The 25,759-nt window shown below is 36.4% G+C and overlaps 1 protein-coding gene across 1 annotated transcript in view; it reads right to left on the bottom strand.

Annotated features, from left to right (window-relative positions):
• Nucleotides 1-25,759, bottom strand: part of UNC13C (unc-13 homolog C) — a 620,990-nt gene that overhangs the window by 93,918 nt on the left and 501,313 nt on the right. The window contains exons 23-25 of the mRNA XM_032174369.2: nt 22,634-22,711; nt 9,520-9,608; nt 1,958-2,107 (exon numbers count right to left, since the gene is read on the bottom strand). Of these exons, the coding sequence (XP_032030260.1) occupies nt 1,958-2,107; nt 9,520-9,608; nt 22,634-22,711 (317 nt within the window). The remainder of the gene's footprint in view (nt 1-1,957; nt 2,108-9,519; nt 9,609-22,633; nt 22,712-25,759) is intronic.

The following is a 25,759-nucleotide window of genomic DNA, read 5'->3' as shown; positions in this document are numbered from 1 at the left end:
CTTAAAATGGCTATTTTGTCCTTTAGCCCTTATATCATTAGATTCCTTGGGTTCCTTGGATTGGTTTTGACTTTCTCCTGAATTTTCATCTTTCTTCCTATCCAGATGCCAAATTCTTTATCTGTCATTTCAGCCACATCTGCCTGGTTAAGAACCACTGCTGGGGCCGGGTGCGGTGGCTCATGCTTGTAATCCCAGCACTTTGGGAGGCCGAGGCGGGTGGATCACGAGGTCAGGAGATCGAGACCATGGTGAAACACCGTCTCTACTAAAAATACAAAAAATTAGCCGGGTGCGGTGGCGGGCGCCTGTAGTCCCAGCTACTAGGAGAGGCTGAGGCAGGAGAATGGCGTGAACCCGGGAGGCAGAGCTTGCAGTGAGCCGAGATTGCGCCACTGCACTCCAGCCTGGGCGACAGAGCGAGACTCTGTCTCAAAAAAAAAAAAAAAAAAAAAAAGAACCACTGCTGGGTAGCTAGTGTGGTTGTTTGGAAGTAGTAAGACACTCTGGCTTTTTGAGTTGCCAGAGTTCTCATGCTGGTTCTTTCTCATCTGCATGGGCTAATGTTCCTTTAATCTTTTAAGTTGCTGTTGTTTGAATAGTGTTTTTTTGCTTTTATATTCTTTCATGTCCTTGAGGCTTTGAAGATTTGACTATGGTATACATTAGGTTAAGTCAAAGTCAACTGGCTTCGTTTCTGGAAGATTGAAGGGGGCCAAGGCTTAGCTTGGCATTCCTGGATTGCATGCCCTAACCCTGGGGCCTGGTACCAGGCCCATTACTTTGTTTTCTGTCTCCTCAAGGATAAGCACCTGCTGCACTGGAGGGGCGAAGGTGTTCCTGGTCTTCTGGTAACAACAGTCTGATGGACAGTGCTGGCCAAAGCACTTTGCTGGGGCAACGGCTGGTGGCAGCAATACAGTGGTGTCTACGTGTGCCGGTGGCAGCAGCAGCACAGTGGGGCGACTGTTGTCCTTGTCTTTAAAGAAAGACATTGTAATTTTTCTTTTATTTAAATCTTGGTCCTTTTGATATTAATTTGCCACAACAATAATAAATGAGATTATGTGAACTAACATATATGACACTGGTCCCTTGGTAGGCATTCAAAATTATTATTCACTTTTCTCTTCTACATTCAGTTCTGGTTTTGAGTATCACTGTTTAAGAAATCATGTTTCTGGTTGCTTTAGATCAATGATTCCCAATCCCAGCTGTGGACACGTTACAAAATATAGGTGCTTTGACCCTGCCTCAAACTTACTAAATTAGAACTTCTAAGAGTAGGAACAGAACAAAAACCTTAAAAACAAACAGAGCAACCAACCAAACTTTCAGGTTAAGAATTTGTCTTAGTCAGTCATAATGGCCTGCATTCCCATGCACTCCCACCACTATTAAACTGTAATCTCCATGGTATCAGGGAGATTTCTTTTTCATCACTGTCCAGTGTGTAGAATATGGTTTGATACAGGTGAGCACTCAATAAATCGTTATTGAAGGTTGGGTCAGGCAGCTATCTGCTTGCCTCTGAGCTAAGTTAATTCTAGTCATATTTGTGCTATTCTCTTTTTCGTCAGGTTTCTGACATGAAATCAGATATTCTGGACTCAGCTCAGTCTTTCTCTATGTCCAGGAGGATTGAAAACAATATGTTATCCAAGGAACATGAAATTCTAAATCTTTCTCTGCCTCAGAACAGCAACCTCCTTAGTTATGAAATTTATTTCCCCTCTTTCTTTTCTTTCTTGTACAAAGTCATTCCTAATTTATTTTTATCTAGTAATCAGTTAAAGGTATGTTGCTTTTTAATGAATTTATTTATCTTTGAATTCATTTATTTCTATAGAAAGACTTTCAATGCTACCTTACACAGAGGAAATCAATGTTTTTCTTAAAGCCTTACAAGTCAAATTTAGGGCAATAAGTAAAGAGAAAACTGGGCAAAAAAACTTACGTTTTGTCCAAAAAATCCATAAGAGATCTTAACACAATCTCTGCATCCATCGCTGTACTGTTCTTATTAGATGTGGTGTTTCCATTTGTTCTCATTTGATTTAGTTCAAAACTCATCTGTTTTATACACTCTTCAATTATAACCTGGAAACTAAAAATAAAGAATATAAATTCTAGAATATAAGAATACATTTTGCCTGAGCCTGTTTCAATTTCACCCTGAGGATTTTGATCTGTTTCCACTGGTGTGAATTCCCCTGCTCATGAGTTTTCCAATTCACTGTTTAACTGCAAAAATTTTTGTTGTGATGAAAGCTTACGTGTAATACTTATAAGTAAGGCAGATGAAAGTGCTGTTCTTAAGGTTGAATTAATTTGAGTGGAGGTTCATTCAGTCCCCACCTCTGATAGTCACAGTTGAGATGTTCCTCTGAGCGTGGTTTGGGAAAATGACTGCTCTAGAAAGACTCTTGCAGTATTTGGTTTTCTGTTCGTGTGTTAGTTTGCTAATGATAATGGCCTCCAATTCCATCCATGTCCCTACAAAGGACATGATGTTGTTCCTTTTTTTGGCTGAATAGTATTTCATGGTGTATATGTACCATATTTTCTTTATCCAGTCTAGGGTTGATGGGCATTTAGGTTGATGCCATACTTTGCTATTGTGAATAGTGTTGCAATGAGCATATGCATGCATGTGTCTTTATGGTAGAATGATTTATATTCCTTTGAGTATGTACCCAGTAATGGGATTCCTGGGTCAAATGATATTTCTGTCTTTAGGTCTTTGAGAAATTGCCTCACTGTCTTCCACAATGGAGCTAAATGATGAGAACACATGGACACGTGGAGGGGAACAATTCACAGTGGGTTCTATTGGAGGGTAGAGGGTGGGAAGAGGGAGAGGATCAGGAAAAACAACTAATGGGTAGTAGGCTTAATACCTAGATGATGTATTATAATGTGTATAACAAACCCCTGTGACACAAGTTTACCTATGTAACAAACCTGCACATATACCCCTGAACATAACATAAAAGTTAAAAGAAAAATGAAGTACTGCCACTGCCACGATGTAAATCAACCATATGCTTAAAAGCATTGTGCTAGGTAAAGAAGCCAGTCACAAAAGACCACATATTGTATGACTCAATTTATATAAAATATCCACAATAGGCAAATCCATAGAGACAGAAAGGAGATTAGTGGTTTCCTAGGGCTGGAAAGGAGATTGGAATGGGATTTATTGCTAATGGGTATGGGGTTTCTTTTTTGTGGTGATATCAGTGTTCTAAAGTTAGATTTTGGTGAGAGTTGCACAATTCTGTGAATATGCTAGGAACCACTCACCTGCATATTTTTAATGGGAGAATTTTATGGTATGTGAATTATATTTCAATAAAGTTCGTTGTTAAAAAAAAAAAAGAAACAGTCTTGGCATCTGGATACGCCTTCTTCATTTGGATTCTGTGACTCCACACCTTCTTGGCTTTCCTCTGATCTCATAGGCTGCTCCTTCTCAACTGCCTGACCTCTAACCATTGGAGTAAGGTTGCCATATTTATCAAATGAAAGCACTGGACACCGAGTTAAATTTGAATTTCAGACAGTGAATAGTTTTAGTACAAACATGGCCACGTAATATTTGTAACACAATTATACTAAAAATTATTCCTTATGTATCTAAAATTCAAGTTTAACTGAGGGTGTTCTGTATTTTATTCGGAAATCCTACACTGTGATCCTCTGGGCTTCATCCTTGGACCACTTCACTTCTCCATCAGCAATCACTTTCTTGGCAATCGCATCTAATCCCACGGCTTCCACAGCATCTATATACTGGTGGTTCTCAAATTCACATCTGCAGACCTGACTTCTAACCCAAACTCCAGACTATTTTATTTAACTGCCCATGCAATCTTTCCACTTCAAAGTCTGATGGGTTTCCCATACTCAACATCCAACCTATCAGCAAAATGTATCCTAAATCTGAAGATTTATTATTACTTCCAAAAATGCCACTATAGACCCCTTTACCATCCTCCCACTTGCCTCCCACTTGAACCTGTACAATAATTTCCTAAATTGTTTCTGTTCAACCCTCTACAGATAGCCTTTTAAAATAAAAATCAGATCATGTTCTTCCTTTGCTAAAAATCTTCAATAGCTTCCAACTCCACTTAGAAAAAACTCTAGATGTATTTGACAGACTGAAAGCCCAGCATAATCTGGCGCTGGCAATCTCACTGATCTCATTTCCTGCCACTCCTCCTTCCGTTTCATTGCAGTCCAGCCACAATAGACTTCCTGGTGTTCTTAGAATTCTCCGAGGACACTCTTATCTCATGGCCACTGTTATATTCCCTCTGCCATGGAAGGAAATTCTCATAGCTCTCTTGGTCCCTCATTTATTTCAGGTATATACCAAATATCACTTTAGAGAAATCTTCCTTGTTCACTCAAGCTGAAATGGCATTCCTATCAATCTCTGTTCCCTTATTGTTCTTTTTTTCTCAATGGCATTCTTCATTATATGATGCACTGCATAATTTAATTTATTTGCTAATTGCCTGTTTCCCTCCCTAGAATGTAAGCCCCATGAGAGCAGGAATTTTGTTTTGTTCAGTGCTGCATGCCCATACCATGGCACAGGATGCCATGCTTGGCACAAAGAGGTTGTGCAAGAAATATTGGGACAATAGTTAAAACTGCTGCATTATATACTTGAAATTTGCTAAGAGGACAGATCTTAATGTTCTCAGCACACACACATGCACACACACAAACACATAAATGGCAACTCCATGAAGGTGATAGATACGTTAATTATCTGGAATGTGGCGATCATTTTATAATGGATATGTATATCAAAACAAAGTTGTATATCTTACATATACATAATTTTTATATGGTAATGATATCTCAATAAAGCTATTAAAAAGGAAATATATGTTGAATGCATCAATGGACCATCTCCTTCCACCTACCTCTATTGCCTCACCCACTCTAAGGATTTAAATGTCACGAAGAGCAATATTTCGTATTGATTTTTTCATTCTGTATATCCCCTACACCAGTGTTGATGGTTCTTACTTAAGTAAGAAGTGGCAAGTAGTAAGATATTCAAATCTCGGAGACTCTTAGCATCACCACCATTCCTCTATATTGTCTGCTATTTTCATGTTTCCAACAATAGGAGTAATAATAACACATGTGTGGGCAGGCAAGAAAAACTACTTAGGAGAATGAAGATCAACGAAAGCTTGGAAAATGGTCAAATCATTGGAATGGTAATGAGGAGAAGGAGGGAATTCATTTTAGTATCGCAGTCAAGTCAATCCCATTCCTCTCCTCCTCCACACACAATGATGATACAGTTAGTATTTGAGAAGTATCCAAAGGCATAAATTCCTCAGATTTTAAATAGAAGTTTAGGAATGTTCACTATATAATGCTTTTATTTAAATAAAATATACATGTTTATTTATTCATGCATACATTTTTCACGTATTTACTAAACTATTATGTGCCCATCACTGTTCTAGGTGCTGAAGATATATCAATGAACAGAACAGGCACAGTGTTTTGTTCTTATAGCAAATATGAGAACTTTTATTTTACATCTACATGATGGAAATATTTTAGTTGACCTCTTGTTAAGTATTTCATTTGTCCAGTTTTTGGTTTTCCGTATTTGGTTTTCCATATACATAGTTCCATGCCTAATATGGAAAAATTTTAATAAATGTTAAATTATCATAGCTTGAGTGTTTTTCTTGCTTCTGGGCCTTTAATAGCAGGGTTATACATACACTTGTTCATAATTTTGTGTACATATTCAAGGCCTGATTCCACTTCTACCATCATGTTTGATCTGTCTCCATTTTTGGCTCCTGAATTCTTGGATTTCTTTACTGTTGACAACACCATTCTTGCCCCTCTGGGCTTGGCATTTACATTTGGTTCCTTGATCCTTGCATCTCAGCTGGCCCCTTTGAATTTGTTTCATTTCTTGGCTCTCTGCATATTTATCTGCTTTAAAGGAACATTCTCTTCCAAGCTGTCATCCAAGAGAGTCTAAATCCTTGATTATTTCACTTTTATCTGGCTGACGCTGCCTTTGTACTTCTGTCAGGTAGAGGTTGCAAGAGATGGTGGGGAAAATGAGGAAGGGGATGTTGTTTGTGGTGGAGTGTGTATTGAATCAAAGTAAAGGTAGTAGATACTTGGAGCAATAGAAAAGGAAGGCAAATCATATCGAAAATATTTTGAACTAGTTGATTTACCACTGGGTCATCAATGATCCTGCTGGCTGTAGTCAAAATCTCCTTTGAAGTGACTACTTTCTTTTGCACTGATTTTTGAATCAGTTCATTGGGGTGGGGAGATACCCACCCCAATTTTTGCACTGATTTTCCTGATTTTGCACTGATTTTCTTTTGCACTGATTTTCAAATTAGGGCATTGGGGTGGAGCGATAGACTAGACAAGAGGTGTGACATTTATGTTCCCATTATGTGAAAAAGCAGTTTTCTAAACAGACCTGTATTGTAAACTCTAATGAGAAGCCAGCTCTGGGTATGTTATCAGGCATATAGAGGAAGGGTTCTCAGGGTCTAATGGACAATAGCATTCTACTTTTGCATTAATCCAGGCGAAACCAATACTTGCACCTACCTTTTTGACTCTATCAATTTTTGGTAAATTCACCTAAAAAGTCTTTTCTTTTTCTATTTTTTTTTGATAAAAAAGGTCTATATTAACTGGCTTGAATAAAAGTACTACCAGTAAATAATTACAGATTTTGTGAGCACCCAAGGAGCCACATACTCACAGAATAATGCCTATGAAATATTCCTGAATTTTTTTGTTTACTTAATCTAGCCAGCCTCTAGTACTAAAGGTGTTGGTTAAGAAGAAGAAAGAAAGGAGCAAACTAAAAACCAAACTGCAAAACATGTGTAAGCAGAAACCCTAGTGGCACACTTTGAAAATTTTAAGACCATCTTTAAGTTATTATTGAGGTTATATCACTTAGTCTCAGTTCCCACGTAGGTGCCCTGTGAGCATGTCAGGATTCCACAAATGTGTGGTTTGGCTCAGCTCTGACTTTACAGAAAAGACATCCTAACAGCTGCATATAGTAGAATTATTTAATTATGAGTTTTAATAACAGAAAATCAAGTGGATTTTTACAATTAATTATGCACTTAATTCTAAAACTCTGCACTGCCAATTTAGACCTTAAGAAGAGTAGGTTCAGACTAAAATTGTGCATTGTGACTTCACAGCATGATCACATTGATTACTGTAGACTTTTCTACCCTGAAAGTATAATATAGACCTGATTGGTAGTGTGAGGAATAAAGCCATAGCAACATAGCAACAAGGATATAATAATAATATTTTTTATGAGGAAAACATGACATGTGGCCTATTTATTCCAATACTCCTAATAAACCCTAATTGAGCAGAGTACTAAATTCTTTCCTATATTTAAAAAATCAATAATAAATGGATTCTGGGTAGCCGCAGGTTTTACTATTTAGGCTAAAATAGCTGGCTTCATACAAATAAAGCTCTTCAAGTGTCCTCCTAAGGACACTACTCCTTCTTTCATAACTGTGGCTTATCCAGATATCTTTCGAATCAGAAAACATATTCTAGCCTTTATAACCTGAATATTCCACCTCCCCAAACAAAACAAAAAGCTCTTACCATCAGAATGATTTAGATATTTTACAGAAAATAATTGAAATATACTTTACTTATATTCTAGTTTCTACTCTGTTTAGTCATCTTATTCTCCATAAAGTTCCGAACAACTCTAGCTATTCCTGACCTCTTTTTTTTCCTCCCCCTAACTTTGCTAAATAATCTCTAATGTTGCCTCCGTGGCTGAAGGCAACAGTCTTTCTGCTAATCCCATGTTAATTTGCAACTAGAACAAAGAGAGACATTCCTGAAATGGCTCAGCAAAGGCCTCTTCATCTCTCAGTGCCACCCCAAGTCAGAGCCGGTGAACCCCACATCTCTGGAACAATCTATGTTTCTCCAACTTCAGGTAAACAGAACCTTGAAATTGCTGACTCACATCCAGATGAAGTAGGCAGGATCATCGACTCAGCTAACAACACTGCAGAGGCAGAGTGACTACCCTTGGCTCAACACCGCGAGGCTGCCCTGGCTCAGCAGCTGAGCCCTGAAGCTGAGTTCCATGAAGACAAGGCCACCTTGCTGAAGGAAGTTACAGACACACCTCTGATAATGAAGAGAAGCCTAAGTGGGAGACTATTCTTCACTCTGCTTTATTCCTACATCTAAGAAGAAAAATGTGATGCTTTCAGAGTCTTTTGTCTTTCTTATTTAAAAAATGGCATAACTAATTGATAAATGTTTATTAATAGTGGATCTTTCTAAAACACAACCACAGTAGGTGATGAGTGGTGGCCAGAGATAGTCCCTACCTGAAGAGAGCAATCTTTTTTTTTTTAAGACGGAGTCTCTGTTGCCCAGGCAACAAGCTCCGCCTCCAGGGTTCACGCCATTCTCCTGCCTCAGCCTCCTGAGTAACTGGGACTACAGGCGCCCGCCACCACGCCTGGCTACTTTTTTTGTTTGTTTTATATTTTTAGTAGAGACGGGGTTTCACTGTGTTAGCCAGGATGGTCTCGATCTCCTGACCTCGTGATCCACCTGCCTCGGCCTCCCAAAGTGCTGGGATTACAGACGTGAGCCACCACGCCTGGCCCTGAAGAGCAATCTTTATAGTCTCTTTAGCAAACTGAACACATAGTTTAAAATAATACATCAGTTATTGAACTAATATTTAAAGCAAATTCTATATTAATGAACCTCTTCAAAAATATATTTTCTTTCCTATCTATTTTAACATTTTGATGAAGTGATAGCTTTTTCCTATAGAACTGAAGTGAAATTTAACTACGGTGAACTTATCTTTCTTTAGAATCATATCACAGATAAAGCCAGTTTTAACAAACATTTAAAATATATAGATACATCAATAGTTTCCAAACTCCTTCCCATGGGGTGGTTGTATTTAGATTGCTAAGCCGTAAAACCAAGAATCCTGACAATTTGGTATCGGCTTGTTGATCCAGCTATACTGAGTGCAACCACACTGATATGTATGGTATGAATACAACTCATACTTCTTATATATGTGAAGTTTTTCTCTTTTCTTCCCTCCCTCTCTTTAGTCTTTCAATAGCCAGTCACCAAGCTCTAAACACTAGAACTGCATGTAGGTGTGAGATATGGTTTGTGTCCTGAGTGTGGGAAATAGACAGGTAAAACAAAACTTAGAGGATGGTGTTATAGGTGTTATCCGACCGAAGGATGCACAGAGTTCTAGGGAGTGCATAGCGAGATAGCATTATTAGATTGTGGGGTCATAACAGACGTTTCAGAGAAAATGACATTTAGACTGCGTCTTGAAGTTAAATAGATTTAGTCAGTTAGAGGAAACAGCACTGAAGGCAAGACTATCATGAGCTGACACCTAATTATCTAATTTAGATAATGACAATGGAGGCCACTTACCTTTCACCATAAGTGACGCTGAGCTCATCCAGGACCCCACTGAGCTTAACCTGAAGTTCTTTTAGAATAGTACTAGCTTCAGAATCTAGCTGCAGAGAGACCATAAATAGTATTACTTTGGAGTTTTGAGAAAGCATGCCTCTGTTCGCTTACAAGCATTTTGATTATTATATGGTAACTTCAAACAACATGTAAGCTTTTTTTCTCTTCTTTTTTGGTCTTTGAAATCAAATCTAAACATTTAGGAAACTTTAAAGAAACCAAGGGGTTCTCATATACAAAAAATTGTTTGAAATTCAAGGCATGCATACAAGTAATAGCTACATAGCAAAGCCTTTGTTGGTTATAGCAATGAGATGCAAGGCATGACAAAAATATCCTCCAGAACGTGATAATTCCATAATTTAGAAAACCTGTTATACTTCAGCTGAATATATGTGTTGCTTCAAAATTTATTTAAATCTTTAATATCCCTGCAAATAAATAGGCACATTAAGAATAAAAGTTGTTAAAAATTTACTTTTGAATATTGTCTTGTGCATTATTTAAAGGTGTTTTCATATTTCCCCAACTTTGGAAATTAAGAGTAATAGGATAGATGAGGTATCTAAGCACTCCCATGTTTTTCTGGAGACGATAGGCCTGACTTTTCTTCCTGGTTGCTAATTTACAGCTGAAAGTTCAGGATAATAGATCTATTGTATCAAGCAGAGAGAAATCCATATAAATACCAATTGGAAATATTCTCTGAAATTGGCATGTGACTCTTTCTTTCTTTCTACCTTTAGAAATTTAGTTTCCTACCATTACTATCATTATTTCTTGTGCAAGCTGATCTACTATTGAAAAAAAGAGGACAGGATAAAGCCAAATTTGGGGAGTGAAACAAATTAAAGCATGACTTAGTGTAAGTATGAGAATCTAACAATGCCAACTAAATATAGTTTAAACTAATATCAGTTTAAACTCCTGGGAGCCGATACAGAACCAAGAAGTGTCCCTGTGAGTGTGTATTGGACATAAGTCCTATAACCCTCCAAGACTACTTTCTGATACTAAGGAACTGTTAGGAAGAAGAATTATTTACATATCTCTGCAGCTGGGTAGCTCTAAGTTGTACTGATGTGACTAAAAACATTGGAATGAAAATCAAATACTGCATTTGGCATTTGAGACTTTATTAATTATATCAAACCAATCCTTTAAATCAGTTTTAACTCAAATCCAGGTAATCTTCAGGATTGGTTAGTTTCTGCCCTCTATCAGAGGCAATGTGATTTTTCTGGACTCCTTGTATCTTTTTTTTTTTTCTCTGTCTCAGTAATCAGTTATGCTGACAGCTCTTGTCCAGACACACAGGCTACCATAACAGATAGAGACTTCTATAGGAGTGAAAAAATTAACGTATCTGTGAGCCTCACACTTTCTAAGAGTTCTGTTCAACTATAACCAGTTGCAGGAAAGTGATTCAGAAAGACAATTAGATAGTACATACTTATTTTAAAAAGACTTAAAAAATGGATAATGAATTTAATCACAATTTGCCTAACAAACTGTAACTCTCTAACCCCTAACCAAGAAAACATATGTGGATTTTCCACTTCAATCCTAAGGAACCATGCAGGCTGAATTTTTTTAAATGATAGTTTCTTGTTATTGTGCTAATAACAATTTTACCTTGATTTCATGTGGTAAAAATGTTGGGGAAGAGGGAATGAGACGTAAGTTCTCCCATGTGGCTTTCTTCAGGCTCTCCACTTCTCGCTCACATGGGCGGTAGTTCCCCACCCACACCTCTACCACCTCCAAGGAAATCGCTCTGAAAGTAGCGTTTTCTTCAGGAAATGGGGGTTGCTTCTTATTTCAAATGTGTTTTGGTTTTCATATGAGTTTAATATACACATTGAGGTAATTTGTTCACATTGAGGTAGGATTATCACCAGATAAAGCCTTCAAAGTCATACAGAAATGGCTACATAAGTCACTGGCACAAATTTATGCTATTTTCTTATAGAATTATTTTAGTCCACCTTAGGTATTTGGTGAATAGATATTTCTTATCAAATAATTATTACTTGACAACCTAAAACTGCCAGACTACAGCGATTTGAACATTGGATGACAGTTTTAATTTCTGGATACACAGATATGTTTCTAAGTAGGTGCAGATGGAATGTCTCTGTCATGTAACCATTCCCTCCCACAAAAGGAAAAGTTTTAGTTTCAGTTAACTATTTAATGTTTACATGATCTGAGTCATACCATTAAAACAGGCAAAGCAATTCTGAGGCCGATGTACAGGCTCTTCAAATTGCAGATCTTTTTCAATAATGAGCATAATGGACATAATTATCACACTCATCTAATAATAAAACAATCTCTTTAGGTAGCAAAACTACCAGTTTTTGATTTCTTCTGCATTACTCTATGTGTCCAAATTAGGGACATTTTTCTTTTTTTATGTTATTTTTTTTAATTATTATTATACTTTAAGTTTTAGGGTACATGTGCACAACATTTTTCTTACTCCTACAAATTTTGTAAAATTTCAAGAAATAATAGATTGGGAGCTGAGAGCTCATTGCCTAAATTATCAATAGCATATTTTTAAAATTATTGGGTACTTCGTAAAGGTAAAAGGCAATCTAACCTTTTTTCAAAGGTTTAAACCTTATCCTAGTTATATAAGTAGTATATAATATATACTATATAAGTAGTATATAATCAAGATATATATATAATCAAAATTATCTTGAATCTTTTTGTATTGTTAGAGTTATTGTTAAAAGCAAAAATTAAGAAGGAAAGAACAGAAAAATTTCAAACATTCATAAGTCACAGTGTATTCTAAAGTAGAAACTCAATTAGCATGTGTATATGAACAACTTAATTGGCTGGCTGGCTAAATAAAGTTTCTATGTAATGAGGAATACACACAATGAAAATTTAAGGATTTTGAGTCAAATTCTGAATTTAAGATAAAGTTTTTAAGACAGATTTAATTCCCCACTCTACGAAGGGCTTGGGAATTCCAAAATCGAGGCTGCCAAAGTATGGTTCAGATGATCAGAATAAACTATAATCCTGCATAGGTATTAACTGAGTTTTACACCATTGAGGTATTTTATACCATTGAGCTGTGGTAACAGATATAACTTGTCTGGGAGACCAGCTAGTAGGTAAGACTTTTTGTTGTTGTTGTTGTTTTGTTTTGTTTTGTTTTTGAGACAGAATCTCGCTCTGTCGCTCAGGCTGGAGTACAGTGGCTCGATCTTGGCTCACTGCAACCTCCACCTCCTGGGTTCAAGCAATTCTCCTGCCTCAGCCTCCCGAGTAGCTGGGATTACAGGTACCTGCCACCACGTCCAGCTAATTTTTTTGTATTTTTAGTAGAGACGGGGTTTCACCATGTTGACCAGGCTGGTCTTGAACTCCTGACCTCAGGTGATCCACCTGCCTTGGCCTCCCAAAGTGCTGGGATTACAGGCGTGAGCCACCGCGTCCAGCCAGAAAGACATCTTTTAAGTTATTTTCCTTAAGGCTTACTTTTCCTTTTTCTTTAAAAGATAACTCACTTACCACCTCCTTTTGCAAATTTTCCCTCAAGTGTAGCTAGCCCTAGGCAGTAGTAGATCTAACCTCTACACTGACTATGCTCTTTACTGTAACTGTGTATGCAGTGTCCTCTCTAAATGCTCTCTTATAAATCTACCTCTTCCATAGGACTTGTTCATACTTTTCTATCCTGGGCATCTGTCCCAGTGTCCTGCACGCATGGGCATTCACCACATGTTGAGGAAGGAAGTGAGGATAGACAGGAGCATTATTTCCAAGAAAAATGCTGTTTAACTTGCACTCTCGTTTCCTTCTTTTGGATTTTGTTCCATCAATTATCTCTTTCCCTTTTCATTCCCTCTACCATTAATTTTATTACCCCATCCTATAAATATGCTCAAGTAACATTAATGTTAACATAAACAATAGACAATGAAAGAGAAGCCAGACTTATTTGGAACTACATTCTCATTGACATCTAGCCAATATCCTTCCTTCTTTTGATCTTCAAACTGCTTACAACAGTGTCAAACTTGTTGACCCCACATCCTTTTCTCCTAAACATTCATTAGTTCTCTGCAATGTGGCTTGCTGCTGCTACAGATATGCCACTGACGTGTTTCCATATGGTCACCAATGATATCTTAATTTCAAGGACCTTATTTATCTTAGCCCTCATTCATACTGTTGTTTGCTCTGTTTCCCAAGGTCCTTCCCTGCTTCTGTAACTGCCTGTGATGTGTCTGTGTCTTCTGTTAACTTTACTCCTCTGTATATCCCTTAAATACTAGTGTCCTTCAATTCTCCTTTTTCAATCTTCTTTTCTTTTCACTCTGTACTGCCCTTGAACAATTAAATTCATGCCCATGACTTCAACTATCACCCATACGCTAAGGGCCCCAAATCTATTATCAACACTCTTAACAGCATGCCTGAGAATCACGTCTATATTTCCAAGTACCTAGTAAACTTCCACTTTGATGGCCCCTACATACTTCAGCTGTAGCATATCAAAGCACAACTTATTACCATTCTTAATTTATTTATCTTCTTATTTCTTCTGATTTGGTTAATGGCCTACAATTGTTTAAGGCAGAAATGTGAAAGTCATCTTTGACTTCTGTTTTCTTCCCTCCGTATTTACTTCCATACCAAATATGATTGGTGATATCTCTGAAATGTTTTATCCACCTGTCTTGTCCTCTTCACTTCCAGATTCTGAATTTTTCTCCTCTAGCCCACTGTAATCATCTACACATTGTGTTCCTATTTCCTATTTCCCCCCTTCATCCTCCTTACTGGTATAATAAACCCAAATATGATCATGACACTGGCGTATCATCCTTCTAGCTGGCTTTCCACCAGGGAATTGCTTCAAGCAACTTCTCACAATCTTATCCGGGCTCTTGCTTTTTTTATTTTTTCTTTTTAAAACATCATTTTCCTTCAAATCTTCCACTTGACCAGAATCTTTTCATCTTATAAGGTCTACTTCAACTTAAAATATATGACTGAGAATTCAGCAAAAATTCCCTAGTGAGTCTAGAAGTAGGGTACTTTCCTGGAAATGCCCTAAATCACTTCATAAGCCTGTGGTGTCAGCACGAATACTGTGGTTTGTTGTCAGAAGTAAAAGAATACATGGTCCCCTCTACTGGAAACAAACATGCCCAGCTCTAACCATACTACCCTGTTTTTTGTTTCGTTTTAAACTGCCTCTTAAGGAGAAACTCCAAGAACTTACATGGCAATTTTCAGACAGACTATGGCATTTTCTTTATCCTATTCAGATTTGCATGAATGTTATGCTAGAGGTATCAGTTGTATAAGTTCATGTTTCTAACTTCTGGGTTTCAAAAAGTTGAACATCAATAGCTGTCTCCCATCCTAATTAAAGAGGGTATGCAGTAAATCCAACTGTCACTGTGCTTCAGATCAACGAAATGCCTTTGAGATATGTTAAATGAGTTTCTTCAGTCTAGACAACTGAAGGAAAAAAAAAGATTGCCTTACCTTTTATAATTCACTCAATATAGTTTTGAGTTAGTGAATATAAGGAATTTTGGCTTTTTCTGTTTCTATGAACTGTTTTTCTTTAAATTACACCTTCAAGCTTTATATGAGTGATGTGACATTCTTTTCTCTTAAACATTTTTTTCCCTTGTCACCTACAACACATACACTATTCCTCTACTTCATGGATTGCTAACATGTGGATTGTCCTTATAATGACAGAAATTTAGAAAAAAAAAAGAATTTCTGAAATCACGTAGTTCAACTTCCTTGTTGTTTCCAAATGGGTACAACCAAAGCACAGATAATGGGTTACGCTTTTGGAGCCACATGGGGACTGAAGAGCAGCATTCTTAGAAGCTATTTCCTCTGAAGAAATTCTCTTCTGAAAACGTTCATTAAAAAAACAGGAATCCCTGTTTTATAACAATGGGAAAGGAATTTAGGGCTTATATGTTGCATCTATTGGCTAATTGTGAAAATGGACTGGGTAGGGAGACAAGTTAGGAATAGAATCAATGAGACACTTTACGTTTAGAATTTTGTTCTGCCCTTTTCCCCTGTCCTACTCTGTCTGACCCATTTGGCTGTTTCTTCACATTCTCGCATCTGTTATAAACCACTGCTCAGCGATGTGAAAACAGTCCACCCCGTCAACTGAATTCAGGACCTGTTGACCATCGAGGGCTGGGGACAGAGTGTTCTCCATGAGCCATTATCTCAGGGTGTCTGAGGACTATTCTGCTAAGTAGGGCAAAAAAGAGAATTGACTGGGTTAAAGAAGTTAAATTTTACCAGTAACGGCATTGGTTTATGGTGTGTTAAAGCAGGCATGAGCAACTGAAGGTGATCACAACCAGATAATGAAATAGATTTATTACAGAAGATGGCAGTTAAAGTGAAGCTGTCTTCCTCTCCTTCCTTGCTGTGCATGTGTCCTTTCTCCTTAAGTTTTCTGAAGGTTCGGAGAGAGGTGAGTTTAAAAAGACACTCGACAGTATACGAGTAACCCTGTGAGGTCTCTCAAATGCTCTGGGAAGTGAGGTTAACAAGCATCACCTGCCTGGGTCTGTATTTCATCTTGACATGGCTCACCAACCAGAAAACCTTTCAACCTCCTCAGCAGCACCTTTTCTTAATTTCACAAGCTTAGCAGTTAGCTAAACTTTATGTAGTAGTAGTGCTAAATTATTAAACATATTTGTTAAATCACTTCAATATAATTTGCTTTATTGGCCCTTATTATTCTCTTAATTTTCCATTAAGTTCAATTTATTAAATCTAATTGCAGAGATGGTTAGGAGGAGAAAGAAACCAGGCAGTCTCTGCATGTTACCAGAATAAAAGGCCAGCACTTCAAACATTCAATTCTCCGTATTATCTGGGGCTATGAAGCTATAACTGGTTGCTTTTACTGACTTCAGCCAAATTACATTTCCCTTTTTACCTCCATTTATACAACAAGAGGTGAGGTTTGAGTTTATTTCTGAATTGTTGCAGGATAAGTTATAACAATTAAAACTTTCATCTGAAGGGTATGTTCACATTTAGGAAGTGTTCTTGTTGTTTTTCTCTCACAAACCTTATCTCTTTAATTGCTCTGATTCCCCTAAAAACTTCTAAGTTCTTGAGGGTGGGGTCCGCATCTTAGTAATTAATGTATCTCCAGTTCCTAGTAAAATTTACAGCTCATAACAAGTGCTCAGCAAATGAATATGTGTTGCATGAATTAGCGAAGGAGTAAATTCTGTCATCATATTCAGTGTGCTCAGATCTTTTTTTCATACAGCAGTCAGCCCCAAGGGGAAGAGAATGCTTACAGTGGTGGAGAAAGACGTGGAACAGCTGGCTTCTGAATATCCTTCAGTAAGTGCTAAAAGGCATCTCTAGTCTAATTATTGTTTTACCAAGTCCCTTACACCTTGTAATCTCCTTGAGGCCCCAGGCATTAAAAAATCTTTTTATTTTATGCCCCAATTTCTGCCCACCTGCAGATAAACTACATGTAAGTAGGCAACAATGGATATTCTAACTAAATAAGAACTTTTCAAATTGCTTTAGAAAACAGTTCTGGAACTGAAAGATATAATGTGACAATTTGAAATTGTCTATTTTATTATCTAATATATACTTTATAATTTATTCTATATTTTGTAATTGCCAAAAATATGAAACAGTAGATTAATTCTTATTCATTTATTAACTAGTAACTTATATTTCTATATTAAGAAGAAAAGGCGAGACAGATTAGAAACCTGAACGTAAAATTTGGCCTCTGTTAACTATAACACCATTTTTTATAAGATTACATATAAAATTCAAGCATAAAGGCCAGAATCTTAAAAAACTGCAAGAATTTTCTATATGATTGCAAATCGACTACCTGTATTTTGGGATTATCATATTCTTTAATACAAATACTTGCCCGCACTCTTGCTGTCCCAATTTCCATACAAACACCTTGAATCTCAGGTGTTCTTAAGATTCAAAACACAGAAAGTAGGCTGGTCAGGAGTGGTGTACAAATAAGAAAAATGAGTATTCTGTGTTATTTTCTAATTATCTGATTCCTTTTTTTTTTTTTTTTTTTTTGAGACAGCATCTCATTCCATTGTCCAGGCTGGAGTGTCGTGGTGCGATCTCTGCTCACTGCAACCTCCGCCTCTAGGGTTCAAGTGATTCTCCTGCTTCAGCCTCCTGAGTAGCTGGGATTACAGGCACCCACCACCATGCCTGGCTAATTTTTGGTATTTTCAGTACAAACAGGGTTTTGCCATGTTAGGCTGGTCTCAAACTCTTGACCTCAGGTGATCCACCCACTTTGGCCTCCCAAAGTGCTGGGATTACAGGAACGAGCTACCACACCTGGCCTGATTCTTTTTCAGAAAGCATATAGCAGTAATTCGCAAAGCATGGTCCCCAGACCAGTCGCATCAGCGTCACCCAGAGATTCCTTAGAAATGCAAATCATCTGGCCCTGCCCCAAACGTACTGAATCAAATACACTGGGGGTAGAGTTCAGTGATGTGTGTTTTTCATAAACTCATCAGGTAGTTCTGATGCTTGCTGAAGTTCAAGAACTACTGCCATGGAGTATTATTTCCTTTAAAGCTCTGATCTTTCATCTCCTGTTGCCTCAGCACGTATAAAGTCGAGAGGCTAGTGGCAAGTGAAAAATGATGAAGATTAATGTTTTTCCTTCCTGGTCTAGGGTTGCTTAGCTAATGACTTGGTCCATGTGGCTAATAGGTATTACAATGAATTTCAATGAGCTACATACACACACTTTTGGGCAGTCAGATGCAATTTCTGGTTGACACATCAAATTTGTCATTAAAAATTAAAAGCGACATAGATATACATCTCTGAAATAAAAGGATAATTTAGTTGACCATTAAAATATCCATATTTTTAGAATAATGGGGTTATGGTCCAGATTCCTTGGCTCTATTCTGCCTGGACTTATGTGAAGTTACTCTCATGGAAAATTTTACCACCATGATATGACACAGAAGAGTCAATCCTTTTTTGAGTCATAACAATACAAATAGCATTATCATTATACCTAACTGATCTGCCTGTGCTCAACAGTTGAAAATAGTTTAGCTGAACAAACGAACCCTCCTTTTTCCCTAAATGTCTTAATAATGGCTAACTACAATTTGAAGTAACATCAATAGTTAGCGGGCTTATGGATAACTATGGATTCTACCATTTAAAATGATTGCACCAATAAAATATTGTGAAGGATTAATGCACCTTCTAAATCAATTATAATACAAGTTCTTTAGAGTTTCAAAATCCATCTCTTATAACTTCCTGAAAAGAAATTAAATTTTGGATTTTTTTTCATATACCTGTATATTTAGATTGCAAATTAATGATAAGTCCTTTTCTTGGGCTGCAGCAATGTGTTTTTGTTACAAAATGAATACAAGCTAAGTAATTATTTGCAACTGATAGATAATAAATTATATTCATGAAATAATTAAGCTATTAATATAATGTAACCTAAAGTAATCACTCACCAATGAATGAAAATGATTACATGGTAAGCTGATAATCATTTTGTTGTTATTGTGTTATAAAGGGACAGGTAATATTATATGGGGATTGTAGTGTAAATTAACTTGTAGCTCTAGTACATCTACAACATGGGTTGGCTATTTTATTTGTTTTAGTATAGTGATTCCCAAAACTGTATCCACATAAAAAATCGCCAGAGGTGCTTTTTAAAAAAACAGACTCTGTACTCCATTCCTAAAGGTTAGTTTTTCTTCATGGTTTGTGAGTTATTTTTTTTTTATATTCTCTAGAGGAATCAGAGATGTTATGCCAAAACATGCCTCTGATTTGTATGCAGAGAAGTGTGTTGGAAAATCACTTTATAGGAGAAGAAAATTAGTGGTTTGCTTTTCTCTTTTGACTTTTTTTCCCCTACATAGGGCATTAGAAAGTAAATGTGCTGACACGGCCCATAGGATATTGTGCATGCGACTGTCTAACAACGATTGCTTAAGTGACTGTTTTTGGAACCACTGTCAACAGCATAATCCCAGGATCATCATGGTGTTAAGCAATGCTTCCATTTGAACTCCATACAGAGAGTGGATTTTTCCACGGAAAAAACGTTTTAAACACTCTTTTTATTTCCAGAGGGAAAAGAGGCTGACTCTGTGAAGAAAAAACAGCTGCCTCAACTACATGGTGATCAGGTTAAAGCAGCAGGGAGCTGCAGTAGCACGCAGTCATGCCTGTAAGCAGCCAGCACTTTGCAGATGGTGTAATATTAGAGGAAAGCAATGCTGTTGTTAGAAGCCAGCTAATAAACACATAGCATTAAAAACCATTTTGAGCAAGTGCACAAGCAATTATTTGCTATTTAATTTTTATAGCAAGAAGTACATATCTCAGCACAGATGGTGGGGTATAAAATAAAAAGAAACTCTTAAACAAAGAATAAGGTCTAGCCTGCAATATTTCCCCTATTTACAGATTGGAATTGGTTATAATAGCAGTCAAAGGTTTTACAACCAGTTCCACTGTAAGGAAAAAACTGGAAATTTGAATTAGAACACATTGTATAACTTTTAAAGGCCCCTGAACGTGTCTGTATCAAGTGTTGCATATCAAAGGGTGAATTCTGTAATTTTCTCATATCAAAGAGTGAATTCTATAATTTTCAATCAAATCCTTTTTCATCTTTATAAAAGCCCCAAGTTAAGGAAACCATTTAGATACTGCCATGTTTATAGAACAATATTGGAAGAACTCTGCTTATTATTTTGAAATTCTGTTGCCTAGAGACCCCAGAGTAATCAGAAACTCTATCATAATTCTGCATCAATTAAGCTTCTATTTTCTGGGAGGACACATGATGCACTCAGACTTGAATGCAAGTCTTCCTTCCTCCTGACATTTCATCAATCTCTATGCCAATGCTGACTGGCCCTACCTAAAAGTTTGAGCTGAAAATGGAAGGGAATAAGAGAAAAGATCTATGCATAGAGAGGAGAAAAAGAAAACAGGAGAAACAGAAAATCACAGAAAAGGTTAAAGAGAGGAAGGAAAGAAATGAAAAAAATATTTAGAAAAAGAAAGGAGCAGATTACATTGGTAGAAGCTAGGCATTCATTTTATTTCACTGATTTATTTATGTTTTCTTCTTAAATTGTATCTGAGGAGTTTAGCAAATAGACATTGCAAGAGTTTTAAAGGGAGAAAGTACCAAGCTCAGTATTTCTGTTTTCATTATTTTCTTCAATAAGAGGAGGAGTTCTATGATTTAGTCATATATTTGAAATAAAATGAATAGTGTGAAACCTGTATATTTCAAACCAGCAATTCTATCTGAAATAAGGAATTCATTTTTGATTGGTGAACAAGCCACTTTATAACATTTTTAATTAGCAAGTGGCTTGTCCCATCTAGTTTCCTTTAAGTACAGGTCTGATTTATCTGGCTAAATTCAGTTCAACAATATGTTATTCACATTAGAGTTCAAACACTCTAGCGTAAGTAGTGTAAGGAGAAATTTATGGAAATATGACATTTTAAATATAACTTTATTCTTAAATGATTTGTGGGCTTTAAAATTTACAGAAAGGAGATAATATTTCCCACATGAAATCAATAATTTCTTCATCTCTTTTCTAAATGCTAAGTGGACTTCAAGTCTGAATATGAAACATCAGTAAAATTGAAAAGGAAATCTCACATTATGTTCCCTAATTGGTTGTGCTTACCTAATTCAGCAGAATAATTTTAAAATAAGATCAATGCCCTCAAACTTTACATAAAGCATTAACACACTTTAGGGAATGAGGCCTTATTTTATACAAATAAAACTGAGATTGCAATGAAGGCACAGCTCATAAACGTTCATGTTTTTAAAGTTTTGCATCATCACACATATATTCTAGTGCTTCTCCATTGTAGAATGCTAAATAGCAAGTTCATTTTTCAAAATACTGAAAAAGAAACAGACATTGGGGAAGTCTAAAAACATCTCCTTGGGGTTAAAAGCAAAATCACATGGGAAGGAGCCAATCTTAAAAGAAACATTTGTAGTCACATAAATTTAGAAATAAAAGGGATATTTACATTGAAATGCATCTTAGCATTACGCACATCTCAGAAACTTTCCCACAGGAAGGAACAATGTAAAGGAATCTTAAACAGAAGTATCTATGTACATATTCTTGACATAGCTGCCCTTGAGATTGTTTGGAGGGGAATGAGGGCATGGGGAGAAACCCTGCTTCATGACCCTCCCTCTCAGCACCTTCTGCAGTCCCTCAGTCCCCGAATGCTTAGGTCAGTTTATGAAAGAAAAGACTGTGGCAGGCAGGAAGATGCAGGTGCATAGCTAGTATTTCACTGTCTGTCTGTTCCAAACAAGCAAATGGGAATAAGTAGAAAATGCAATGGTCTTTAGGTATGGAGTGAGGGTTGGAGGGAACAGCCAGGTAAGGGATAAAATGCTTACTATCACAAACCTCATAAAAGAATCTTTCTCCTTCCTTCTTCTGCTCATGGAATTGCAAGTCAAAGATGTTGGACAAAGACATGACACATTACAGACACAGCACACAACACATTTTTGACAGAGCTTTCTCGATGTGAAAAATAAACTACCAGTACATCAAAAACCAATAGTACCACAAAGCATATTTCAGAACAAACATTGATATCAAGCTGACATTGTACAAGACAGTGAAAAACACAATTTGTGGAATTTTACAAGTCATTAGCATACAAATATATATGTGTGTATATATGACTACACACACAAACATACATGTGCACACACATAAGACCAAAGGCTACTATCTTCTGTCTCCCATTCACACTTCTAATGTATTTACTAAAGTATTCTGTTGTGGATAATAATCATTTTAGTTGTTAATGACATTTGAGATTATTATCATTTCCTGTTCTTAGTTAACCATGTAAAAACTTGATTAAGACACTTTCATAGCAAGAGATACGCTGCTAATAATCTCTAAGTAGGTTTTTAGCAAATGTAGGAGAAAAAGATACCCACCTCTTTCCCTCCCATGGATTCAAACATTTTTTCCAGCTGGACCCGCAATTGTTGAATATTGTTCATCAAGATACAGGGCTTTAAATACAGAAGAAAAGACTATTGTGAGCAATCTTTTTATATAAAATTATTGAATGAGTTTAACTTATAAGTGGTTGAAAATAGCTATCTTGGATTCCTATTATATAAGATGTATATACTAATTCTGCTATTTCAACATCATAGTTTGTAACAGTTAAGAATGGAAATGGAAAAATATAATGCCTCATTGGGGAATGAAATTTAATGACATACTCAGACAATAAACCACTGGAGACTTACTGCTAAAGTTTCTTTTATCTTTAACATGGTAACATTTCGTACTTAGAAAGTAAGCACGTTTTTTGTTTTTATAGATTTACTTTTAGAAAAAGGTTAGCTTAAATTCTTCTGTTATTTTACTGTTTTAGAAAACAAAACATCATGTGATTTTTTAAATGCAAAAAATCTTAAAAATAAATAGATTTTCTGGCTGCAGATAAAGACCACATGCTGGTATTCGAAGCGTTCGGCTTCTGGCTTTAACCGGTGTTCTTCTTCTCATTTTCCTACTTGCTTATTTGACTCATATCCATCATTCAGGTTAGAGCGTTCTTTTTTCCTGGATTTTATCTTATCACTCACTTGGCATGTGTTTTATATTGCTTTACATTTGAGTTGCTTTTCACTCTCAACCTTAAATACATTGTACATGTTGCTGTGTCTCTTTCTGCTTTTCTTTCTCACAAACGACTGCACAGCGGTATACATATAATACATGCTTAGAAAATGTTTCTCCACTTGTTTCCAAGGAGCCAGAAATAAAACAATAACAAAGATGTAAAGCTTTGTGACAGGTCTAGATGTGAACTTAGAATAGTAAACATTAATTCGTAATTAGAAAACAATTCATGATAGTTATAGAATCATTTAATCTTTGCTGTATATTGATTCCTAAGAGCCAGTGTATCAGAGGAAAACAGACACAGAAAGAGAAATAGACAAAGGGAGGAAGATGGATGTAGCTTCCAAGTTGCTGGGAAATAAGCCAGTAACCAGAGTCATGCAAAGGACTCAAGGGATGTCAGAGAGGTGTTAGCTCTTATCACTGGAAAGATTTTATTATTACTTGAGCCACATTAATGACCTTTGAAAAACTTTCTACTTGACTCAAAGTGACCACATCATCACTTGATTTATGCAAACAATTTAAAAATTCCTTTCTGTTTCCTTGATTCCAGTCACTTAAAAATTTTTTAACACAGATATCTGAGATGTATCCCAGAAAGATTGTTTTAATTAGCTGAATCAAAATGTTCCACAAATGATTCTGATCCATAGCCGTGAGTGAGTACTACTGGATCTGGGCTTAGTCCTTTCCATAGTGGGTAGGGCCACATTTTCAGAGGATTCAGCATCTTGACCCAAAATCCACAAACTAAGCCAATAGCCTATCTTTTCACTAGGAGGTAGGGTCATTGATATTCACTTTTAATTTCAGAAAGGGAAAATTTGGTGTGAATCTGGGCAATCCTACCAGGGAGAAATCCAAGGTCAAAGTAAAAGAGTGACTTATAATGAGAAGCAGGAAGGCTATACAGGTGAGTGGTTATTATCACCTTGTTTCCCATATGTCTAAGTTAGCTTGATAGACTCTTCTTAGATTATTTGACATTAACATTCAAACTAATCTTTATTGTCACATATAACAGGACCCTAGTACTAGCTTTATAAATAAAGGCCAACTGCCAACTCTTCTTACTATGATGATTTCTGATTAAAGAGAGCTACTGAGAACAAAATAAATATGGACAGTTTGGCTCACTTGACATGGATTGCTATCGACCCCAAGTTAGACTACAGAGAAAAAAGAGGAGATGCAGTTATCCAGAGGGAGACAAAAATAGATATGAGACTCTCCCTTTTCATTAAGAGTTCCCTGACCTTGAAATGTTCAAAGTTCAATTTTACTGAATCAATTCATCAAACTGCTACTGGGAACAGATTACACAAATTCACCTTAAATTTAATCATGAAACAGTTTTTACTTTCAACAACTTCATAGCAAATGAAAAAAAGAACAACTTCATAGTAAATGAAAAAAACTGACAGCAAAGGAAACATTACCCTAATTCAGAGATATTGCTTTTTGAGTTTAGTAAGATAAAACAAACTATGTTAAAGTCAATTTGTATCTTCCTATTTTTATATCTTGATTTTTTTCCCTAAAAATAGAATAATACCTTTAATTTTATCTCAATCTAGAACAAAGTTAGGAAACTGAAACATAATGAATATGAAAGTTTCAGACTAGGAATATTTCTACACGGCCAAAGTGTCTCTGAGTTTAAAAATATTTTAAAAATTATTTAAAATAAAAGTAATTCTAATTTAGATTGTGATGTCTTGCTATAGTTTGGAATGTGAAATTAAATGAATAAAAATATTTTGACCCATTTCCAATTTAAAATGTTACAGTAGAAAACAAATTATTCTGACATGGATATTTTATTTAACTCTGGTCTTTAATTCTGAACCCTGAGAACTCAAATCTTATGGTCATATCTTTTTTGTTTGTATGTTTTTGAGACAGAGTTTCACTCTTTTCTGGCCAGGCTGGAGTGCAATGGCACAGTCTTGGCTCACTGCAACCTCCATCTCCCAGGTTCAAGCAATTCTCCTGCCTCAGCCTCCCAAGTAGCTTGGATTACAGGTGCACGCCACCACACCTGGTTAATTTTATATTTTTAGTAGAGACAGGGTTTCACCATGTTGGCCAGGCTGGTCTTGAACTCCTGACCCCAGGTGATCTGCCCACCTCGGCCGCCTAAAGTGCTGGAATTATGGGTGTGAGCCACCGTGCCCGGCGTATATTATGGTCATATCTTAAACGATGTCTGTCTATCTTTAGATGTTTCTAGCTCAATTTGCAGATGAAATAGATATATTGCCACAGATATACTGAAAGATGTACAAGTTTCACTGGTCTTGATATTGAAATCAGATATTGAAATAATTATAAATAAGTATCTGTAATAGTAACTATATATACTCATGGAAATGTACAAAAGCATTTCAATTTGCCTTGAATGAAAACATAAGCCAAGT

Source organism: Hylobates moloch, unplaced genomic scaffold (genome assembly GCF_009828535.3).
Source record: "Hylobates moloch isolate HMO894 unplaced genomic scaffold, HMol_V3 SCAFFOLD_14, whole genome shotgun sequence".
Classification (NCBI taxonomy): Eukaryota; Metazoa; Chordata; class Mammalia; order Primates; family Hylobatidae; genus Hylobates; species Hylobates moloch.
The sequence above is the reverse complement of the archived record's forward strand: the minus strand, read 5'-3'. Positions and strand labels throughout refer to the sequence as shown.